This window comes from Phoenix dactylifera, chromosome 15, assembly GCF_009389715.1.
Source record: "Phoenix dactylifera cultivar Barhee BC4 chromosome 15, palm_55x_up_171113_PBpolish2nd_filt_p, whole genome shotgun sequence".
Taxonomy (NCBI): Eukaryota; Viridiplantae; Streptophyta; class Magnoliopsida; order Arecales; family Arecaceae; genus Phoenix; species Phoenix dactylifera.
In genome coordinates this window covers 4,305,868-4,316,034 of record NC_052406.1, presented here as the reverse complement: position 1 = coordinate 4,316,034, position 10,167 = coordinate 4,305,868, and the positions used below count along the sequence as shown (strand labels likewise).

The following is a 10,167-nucleotide window of genomic DNA, read 5'->3' as shown; positions in this document are numbered from 1 at the left end:
ATGGAGTTTAATATATTTTTATATCTCACACATGCCAATGGAGGTAAAAGTGTAATCTTCCCTGCCAGGACTTGCATGCTCTGCTCTTCATGGTTTGGCATCATTACAGGCTTCTGTACATTTTCAGCAAATAGTGTCAACCTTATATAGTTTCTGTCTGGTTTATCTGATTTCGTAGAACTCAATAACATCGATATAGTCGCAGGCTAATATTTGTATCAAAATATATGAGAATCGGGGACTATGAAACTTAAAATTAAGTGGCTTAATAAACCGTCATTCTAATAATACATTCAAGGTCTAAAAATAATATCTGCTATAACATTTTCATGTCCCCTCTACTATGTTATGTATAATAATGGAGGAAAAGAGAAAATCATTATAATGGATTATTTGGTGTTATAATGGTCTGTTATAACACAAACAATGGCTGTTATTGACATTTCTACAATTTCTTTGCCGAAAAGAATATATTTTTGAAAACTCAGATCTTTGTCCAAATTTTATGTCCAAAAAAGTTTGTACTATCGAAAAAATAATAACTTTTATTTATTAACTGTTATATGGTTTCTAACTTGTGTCAAATTTATGTAACAGAATATATGGATCATGGTTATCCAATTTCATAGGATTCAATAACATCCATATTGTCCAAGGCTAGTTGCTATCTAATTTTATGGCAACTGGGACTGTATGACTTAAAATCAAGGCCTTAATAAAAAATTTCTATTCTGATGCATCTACTTGAGAACCTGATTTTCAAAAGGTTTTAGCTTCCGTATGAGAAAATGCATGCCTATGCTTTTGATAAAATTTGAAAAATTCAACTTTGATAATCTACAAAACTAATGCTTTGCAACATGTTTATATACAATTCCACATCCTCAAAAATTAATTTTCACTCATCAAAATTTTCCTACTGTTTCCTTGAAGACTTTTTGCAATGCAAGATGCACATATGATTATTTTTATCTTCTAATGCTCCTCACCAGACTGCAATGCACTTAAAAATGCCCTACCATCCAAATCTTAGTCATCCATGAGACTTCAACATGAGATCTCAATCCTCCACAGATGCTGAAAGTGTGAACCCAACCCATGGGTTCACTGCTACATTTGTTTTGACAGGCTGAGGTCTTTCCTTTGACTATGTTCCAACATCCATCTACAAGCAAACTCCTGCAACTTAGAGTTGTGAAGGACAAGAAGGTAAAAAGATGATAAGATTCCACCTGCTTCTACTGAGAGAGAGAGAGAGAGAGAGAGAGAGAGAGAGAGAGAGAGAGAGAGCTGTTGATGGGCTGGCAGTGGGAAAAATGAGTGTAGAAATAGTTGGCAGTGTGTCAGTAAAAGACCGATCCTTCAAAGCTTGGTGTGGAAGAGAGGCACCTTCACTCTAAAGAGCAATAAAATAACAAAGGAAGCACAATAGAATAATCCCTCTTAACTTTTTTTTTTTTTAACCACTGGTATCCATCTAAAACAAACTAGCAGTTCATGCATGCTTTCGTTAGATTAGCTTACTCTTGGCCTTCAGAAAAATATATCTTACAGAGGGCAGTTGGCAGTGGTTAACACTTACAGCCTCTCTTTTTCAGAGAAGGACCATTTCACCTCTCTTTCAGGTACCAAACACCACTAGTCTCTTCCTATTGCTTATTTCTAATCCCCCAGAACTGTCCTCCAATTCTGGGTTTTCTTGCTATTTTATGCTTTCTGTGTGGAGATGGATGAGTCTACTTGGTTCATATGTACCCATGCTGAAAAGTTGCATTTTGATCCCTGATTAGTCTCACTGGATGAGCCCCCATTAGTTCCAATTCTGCTGGTTTATCCTAATTTGATGGTTTGAGGCTTGTTCAGGTGTCCATTGAAGGCAATGCTGAAAGAAAATTTGCTAGTGTGATATCTTTGATCGACCTTTTCGTTTTCTTGGTTACTTCTTTGCCTGAACTCTAATTCAAAACACAATATCCATTTCCTTAACTTACATCTGTGTCTGGTGCTTTAGGGGGATCTGCAGTGATACCCATTGAGGCAATTTTCAAAGAGCTTCTGTAGCTAGCCATCTTAACTTTCTTATTTGCATGCCTGAAAATTTCTGGCATGGTCTCAACAGAACCAAAACTCATTCAGTAGGATCCATTTCTGTAGGACATTCAACAAAATTGGATGCTTTGAAGGTTTCCCCCAGATCCCTTTAGGGGAAGCATTCAAATGGTTCCCTCATTGGCCTTCTTTTGTTACTGGAAAGCTTCAAAGATTTCTGCTCTGGCTCCAAATCAGAACCCTAGTTTAGTGATCTCCAGCTCTATTTCTGTATAAAATTTCTGTTGAAGTTAATGCCCTAGGGACCTTTGGTGGTTGCCTTTTCTGGAAATTTTGGAAGGGACCTCTTGCTGGTGAGATAGAAGTTCATATACTGTAAAATTTATAGGGAATGCATTATTATTTTCCCTTACGGCCATTTCTAGTGAAGGGCCCTCTTGTTGGTTTCTTTAGATTACTTTCTCCCTCTAGTTTCCTTGAAAACCTTATTGTTGCTGGCTTGCAGCTTTCTTTAGTTTAAGCCCTTGAGAAAAATAAGAAAGGTGGTAGCTTTGCTTTATATATATATATATATATATATATATATATATATATATATATATATACTGGTATATAGAGCTATTTAATGACGGGGACCATTTCTTCCTTGTCTCCTTTATGTAACTGGTGAAAGGTTCACTTTCTTGCCTGTGGGACATTTTGCAGTAGAATAGATGTCACCTTAAGGTTTTAAAGTCATCCAGCTAGTGCATTGTAGACATGTTTTTATCTTTTCCATCTTTCATGTTACCTATGTATAGGATTCTTCTTCTTCTAAGGGACTGCTTTTGCTTTTTACCCTTGGTGCAAAGCTGCTAAAGTTAATTGTTCCTTGTTGAGCCCTGCAAGAAATTATTAGTCAACCTCCATTCATCTCTTTAGCTAAAGATACTGTCATCTAATTTATAGGGCTTGCAATATATGATCTGAAGAGTCTGCATTGAGCCTTGAACACTTGATTAGTTGAAAGTGTGATTTCTTTTGGGTTGTTTCATTTGACTGGATAATAGATTTATTTGTGGATAATGATGCTAATTTCTTGTTTGAGCAGGAAAAGGGGAAATCTGTGACTAGCTAATCTTCACAAATGTTTTCAGCTCAGCAATCTGATCAAGCTATGGGGACATCTTCAGTGATGACTCCCTGCTCTTCTGCAAATGTTACTGAACAATACCTTGTTGCTGATTGGAACTCCCTTGTTTCAGTGGATCAAAATATGGATTTCAGTGGGCCATCTAGTATTTCTTCTTACAATGTCAGGATGCCACAAAACCAGGAAATCAATTGTTCTATTGCTGATACCAGGCCTTCTTCCTTCGGCAACCGGAGCTTTCCTGAGCTGGTGAGTTCTTTTGATCAGTCGGAGAATTGCAAGATTGCAAGTTCTACCTGTCCTCCAAATTTCCCTTTAACTGACCAGCATAGCTTCGAGAAAAATCTCAAGGGGAAGAAAAGAAAAGGTATGACTGAATGCGGTGCTGTGCATCCCCATTCATCACTGGACAGGATTCAGGTAGATGAGTTCTCTTCTTTACAGACTTAATTTTTTTCCATATACAATTTGTGAGCTAGTTGATATTTTTTGCTTGTCCATACAATGGAAGGCTGGGGCTGAACAGCATAAAGACATCTCTCCTGAGTGTGTCAAAAGCCCAACAGAGAGAGAGGAGAAAAAACAGAAGGGTGAACTGAACCCAGGTGTCACCTCTCATAAGCAGGCTGCTAAACTTGCCAAGGAAATTTCTCAAGATGGTGATGCCCCTAAAGAAGATTACATTCATGTACGAGCCAAGCGAGGCCAGGCCACCAATAGTCATAGCCTTGCAGAAAGAGTAAGTTTTATGCTAGGACATCTTTCAACATTGATTCCTTTTTTATTTTTTTTTTCTTCAGTACCAATGTTTAATTTTCTTGACTTGCAGGTGAGGAGGGAAAAGATCAGTGAAAGGATGAGGCTTCTTCAAGATCTTGTTCCTGGATGCAATAAGGTAATTCCCAACAAATCTCTCTTAAAGGTTATATCCACTCTATTTCAAGGCTTTTTTAAGATAAACAAACAAAAAATGTTCATTTTATTCTGGCAGATTACGGGCAAGGCTGTCATGCTTGATGAGATAATCAACTATGTGCAGTCACTGCAACGGCAGGTTGAGGTATGTTCGATTCTTTCTCAGTATTAATGTCATCGTTAGAGTGTCCAAGGTGGTAGTATTCAATCTTTGCATTATAAATCATAAAGTGTCCAATGTGTTAGAAATTTGTGTCAAACGCTCAGTTAGGAGATATGATCTTCTTTTTATAAATTCTTACTGCTAATAATAGACCTTGCTGGAATCGGAGTTTGCAGTTCCTATCCATGAAGCTTGCAGCTGTCAGCCCTGAGCTGAACTTTGATCTCGAGCAGATCCTTTCAAAAGATGTAAGACTGTTTGGTAGTTGGTGATACGTTTCTAATTTATAGATCCTTTTGGTGCTTATACTGTGATTCTGAACTGGTTATTTTGTTTCGACCTCTGCTTCTTGCTTATCTCGTTCCACAGATTCTTCATGCACAAGATGGTGGTTCGGCAGTTCTTGGATTTGGTCCCCGAAGGAGCAGCCTTCACCCTCATTTGTATGGCCCATCCCCACAGGGAGTCATGCAGTCAGAAATCATGTGCAGTGCACCCAATTCAGGAGACATGGTTAGAGCCGCCCCACCCCATATTTGCCCAGTGGCTCAAGTAACTCAAAGCATTTCTTTACACCATTTGTGTGTTAAGATTTTATCTTCTTCAATTAATGGGAACTTTGGCACACAGATATCAAGTATTTGGCATGATGAACTGCAAAATGTTGTTCAGATGGGCTTCGCTCCTAATACAGATGCTAGTGACGCAGAGCACAATGGTATAAAATCGCTTGCTGGTTTTGAATCAATATGGGAACATTTACGCATAATTTATGAGTGTCTTTGGGTGATGCAGGTTCCATGAAGGTGGAGTTATAAATCTTATAATGGAAACATCTTTATCCTTCTCACTGATATTGCTGTATAGCATTCAGAAAGGATTTACCCTTGCTTGGAGTCTCTGTCAAAAGAATCATGGCCCTCTGTTGCTGAAGAACGCAGTAGTGTACAGTTTCAAAGGCCTAACCATTTCTTTTCATTTTTCAGAAGAATTTATGAAATGTTAATGATGATTGTGTATAGTTTGGGCTCATAAAGCTGATTCAATTGCAGTTATCAATTTGACGGGCATTATATTGGTTGTATGCAATACTTTTGGGGAATCGAAATGGAGTTCATAGATTATGTTAAAAGATGAGTGAGTGGGACTGGTTTCATAAGTGGTTTCTTAAACTATTAGTTGTACTGAGTGAGGGGTGGGTAGCTCTGAGTTGTTTGTGGTGATACCAGGAGGGTTGGCAGCATAAGAGCATTAAAGAATGAAATTTCTGCTGTCATCTCTTTAACGATTGAAATTTTCTCTTTAACGATTGAAATTTCGAGTTGTTTCAGTCCTTCCCACTGTTACTTATAGATGTGCATTTAGAAAGATGGGTGTTAGATCCAAGCGTTTTGATTGTTTATGTTAATGGATAGCAGTAAATAAAACATGAAATCTAGCTGTTGATGCGTTCGTATGGCCCCTCCCTGCAACAGTACTGGCCAAACCCTTGACTTTTTCATTTTTTTAAAAAAAACACAGAGAATGACCGTTGGTGAACGAAAGTTCCTGTTCTCTCCCAGCAATCATAGCATGGGAAATAGTGCAAGTTGGAACTTGCGTGCGAAGACCTATTGCTGCCCAGCTAGTCATCAGATTATAATTGTAAGTTAATTCAATGGTTCGCAAGATAAAAATTTGGTGCCTCCCATTGTAGGCAGTGCACCCATGGTGGAAACTGTGCCGGTGTACCAGACTTGAAAAAAAAAAATTAAGTACTCATTTGGTTGGGGTGAAAACGAAAAGAAAAGTATGGTTAACAAAAAATTAAAAAAAATATTTATTTCATTAATTTTTTTAAAAAAATAAAAATAGTATTTTTTATAAAAATAAAATTTTTATATTTTATGAGAAAAAAATCCATAAAAAATATGAGAAAGCTATTTTTCTAATGATTAAAAAATAGATTTTTTTTCAAAATCATCCAAAAACCTTCAAAATTTTTGAATATTTTTTTATTAAGAATATAATAGATATTTTACACAACTTTTTTCGAAAAAATAGATGTCCAGCCAAATGTAAGCCACTCCAAAATATATTATTTTTTCTGATCAATTAAATATATAAAACTATTTTTTTAGACACCATATTTTTAAAATTTAGTTTTCTATAAAGAATATTTTATCGAAAAAAATTCACAAACTAAATGAGTCGTGATTAGTTATATTAATTAGTTCCGTCCAAAGTTTAAGATACGACGCGGCTATGCTATTGACCGTCCAGGTTTCAAATTTGTGCCGGCAAGCTTGGGATAGCGGTTGATACGCTCACATGACCCCTCTCTGCAACAGTACTCGCCAAACCCTTGACTTTTTCATTAAAAAAAAAACACAGAGAATAACCGTTGGTGAAGGAAAGATTCTGTTTTTCTACCCAAAAAAAAAGAAGGAAAGATTCTGTTCTGTCCTGGTAATCATAGCATGGGACGTAGTTGCAAGTTGGAACTTGCGTGCGACGACCTCTTGTTGCCCAGCTAGTCATCAGATTATAATTGTAAGTTAATTCAATGGCTCGCAAGATGAAAATTTGGTGCCTCCAATAGTAGGCAGTAGAAAAGGGTGTCGGTTTACCAAACTTGAAAAGAAATTAATTGCGGTGTGGGCTGGCATGAGTTATGCTCGGCTAGCATTGTAAGCTACAATAGTTTTGCTCGAAGGCAACTCAGTGACTATAATTGGCTGAATCCAGTAGTGCACCGATAGGGTAGCAACTATTATCTGCTTCTTAGGGACATTCGGACTATGGTCTGTGGTTGGATGGTCTTGAAGACACAGCATGTGTATAGAGAGGCCAATGGGGCAGCAGATTGGATGGCTTCATATGTGACCAACTACTCTGAATATATTCTATAGGTGGAGGAGAGAGACTTACCTGATGCACTCCGAAACTTATTATCTTTTGATTTTCTTGGTTGTATCCGTATCCGTCATGTATGATAGAGCAAAAAAAAAAAAAAAAAAAATTAATGGATTATACTGGCTCAAGTTGAAAACATCTAGAACCATCTACCATGTCTCTAAATTGATAAAATAAAAAAATTTCAAGCTAGTTCTCTAGGTTCGAAAACCATGCAATATTGACCCAAGCATTCTAACCTTAGCTACATTATTATTCTTATTATTATTACTCCGCAGACAATTAATTATACAAGGTAATGGTGGACACAACCTTAGATGGTATGTCGGCAGAAAGGTAGACATGTGAATATATATATATATGGGGATTGATAATCTACTCTCTATTATGGTAGGTTATCAATCTAGACAAAAAATACCCTTACTTTTTATAACTTTTAAGGGTACTTTATGTCTTTTTACAATCTCACATTTACTCACCCTCTTAACCCCTGAATTAATGTTCTCTCCCCCTCTCTCTCTCATACATATACATATACATACACATACATACATACATACACATACATACACATACATACATACATATATATACATACACATACATACATACATACATACATACATACATACATACACACACATATACATACATACATAGACATACATACATACATATACATACATGCATACGTATGTATGTACATGCATGCATACACACACACCGGAGAGAGAGAGAGAGAGAGGGAAAGAGCATTAAATGGGGGTTGAGAGGGTGAGTTAATGTGAGATTATAAAAAGACATAAAGCACCCTTAAAAGTTACAAAAAATAAGGGTATTTTTTGTCCAATGAAAAATGGGTAGATTGATAACCTACCATAACACAGAGTAGGTTATCAATCCCTATATATATATATATATATATATATATATATATATATATCAAATTTATATATATACATACCTATTTTTAGATATTTATAAAGGTATATCTATAAAAAAAAATTTAAAAAAAAGTCTCTTCAAAATTAATCAAACTGGCTACTTCATTTGGATGACCTCTATCACGAAATCTTATTCTCTTTTTTTCAGGATTCCCGCTCAAAGTAATCCATGCTGGCAAGATTGTAAATTATATGCATTTTATGTATTGATATTAGTTTATCTATATAAATGCTCTAATGATACTTATTTGCATGTGGTTCGATGAGGATTTTATTTGAGTTTTAAGTATTGAATGAACAAATAAGCTTGAGATTTTATAAAAGGACATCTAACCTGCATTTAATTTGGGAAGTACCGAATCCTATCTAATTTCAAATTATGTTGCATATGAGTCGATTGTTTAACCGATCAAACTAACTCAAAAAATTGTAAGAGAGATTCCAACGCAATACAGACTAAACAAAGTCTAGAGCAAAGATTACATCTATAGCTAGAGAATAGTACATAATTTAGACCAAGCCAGCTTGGGCCAAATCATTTAAATTAGTCATTCATCTTTCCTCTCAATAAAAGAGCAATAGTTGAAAAAATAATTCTCTCTTTAAAAAATTAACAGTTCATTGGTTTTGAATTTTGTTAAATTTATATATTAGCTAGATCATATCTAGCATACATTTATGTGTGCATTATACCTAGCATTTATATGTAAACTTTGATAAAATCAAATAAAAATAACCTACTATTTTGTACCTTGCTCAGAAGCTATCATATTTATTGGTTCTTTCGTAGCATATATTTGTATGTGCATTATGACTAATATTTATGTGTAAATTTTGATAAAATCAAATAAAAATAAACCATTATTTTGTACTTTGCCCGAAAGTTAGCTAGTACTTTCTATCATATTTCTTGGTTCTTTCATTATATCGAGTTGGTTGTTGGTTTCATGCATTTTTTATATTTTAAAATAAATTATTTAATTTATTGTGAGGATTTTGAAGATAGGATTTACTTCACATTGATGCCATAAGAATGACAATATAGGGCTTATGTTCCTAAAAGTTGCCCATTAGCGAAGGAGAGGAAAAAAGATTTCATCTATTATTTTAGAGCAACAGAAACAATGCATATCTAAGAAAAAAATAATAAAAAGAAAATACAAATCATTAAACCATCTTATATATGAATATATATATATATATATATATATATATATATATATATATATATATAGAGAGAGAGAGAGAGAGAGAGAGAGAGAGAGAGAGAGAGAGAGAGAGAGAGAGAGAATAAGATAAACTAGATATATGAGAGTGAATATAAAAAATAAATTGAAAATAAATTTAATTTTCATTTTAAAATAAGATAGAAATAAAAGCAAATCCAAATATAAGGTTAGACAAAAAAATAGGTCTAGTACAATGCAAAAAAAGTTAATAAATAAATAAAGAACATAACATAATTTTTTTATGAATGGAAGATAAAAATAAAAAAACCAACTTATATTTTTTAAAAATTATTATTAATATATTTTTAGATGATGTTATTGAATAAGCTGAGGATATTTTAGTCAATAAATTTAATTACTTCATCAATACTTCTGTACAGCTATCCTTCCTTCTTCTCTCCCGGGCATTGCTTATACCGCAGTCGAATGTGAAAGACACGTGCCATGCGATCATGTGCTGTACGCGTATTTGCCTTCATTTAACAAGGTTCAAATAATCTCCATTTCAAGAACATGCACGTGTTCAGGGTGGAGCTCCTATGCAACGGTAAAGCGGACAGTTGCTTCAGAAAGGAATATCCGAGGCAAGTACTGGAGGATCGGAGCATTATCCTGAAGAAAAATTCAGCAGAAGTGATTGAGTGGATCTTATGGAAGAGGTCAAGAATGCTCGGCCATTCGCTTTTAGATAACATTCGACAGCTATTGAAGGAGTGTGATGTTTTTCAGACTGTATATATGTTCCGAAATGCGAATAGAGCTGCTGATTGGGTTACCTCTTTTACTGTCAAATGGCATGTCAGCTCCTAATTTACCCAAAAAAAAAAAAAAAAAAAAAAC

The 10,167-nt window shown here is 34.9% G+C and overlaps 1 protein-coding gene across 6 annotated transcripts; it reads left to right on the top strand.

Moving 5' to 3' along the window:
• Nucleotides 1–1,487: 1,487 nt before the first annotated feature.
• Nucleotides 1,488–5,533, top strand: LOC103704278 (transcription factor bHLH74-like). Of its 6 annotated transcripts, none has more exons than XM_039134154.1 (9): nt 1,488–1,625; nt 3,140–3,601; nt 3,693–3,920; nt 4,011–4,076; nt 4,173–4,241; nt 4,436–4,507; nt 4,629–4,811; nt 4,890–4,977; nt 5,055–5,533. In XM_039134154.1, the coding sequence occupies exons 2-9, from the start codon at nt 3,176–3,178 to the stop codon at nt 5,075–5,077; spliced, it is 1,155 nt and encodes a 384-aa protein (XP_038990082.1). In that variant the 5' UTR covers nt 1,488–1,625; nt 3,140–3,175; the 3' UTR covers nt 5,078–5,533. The 6 variants fall into 6 exon arrangements, with proteins under 6 accessions (XP_038990082.1, XP_038990085.1, XP_038990083.1 ...); XM_039134157.1 differs by lacking the exon at nt 1,488–1,625 and adding an exon at nt 1,657–1,900; XM_039134155.1 differs by lacking the exon at nt 1,488–1,625 and adding an exon at nt 1,909–2,402.
• Nucleotides 5,534–10,167: the final 4,634 nt, after the last annotated feature.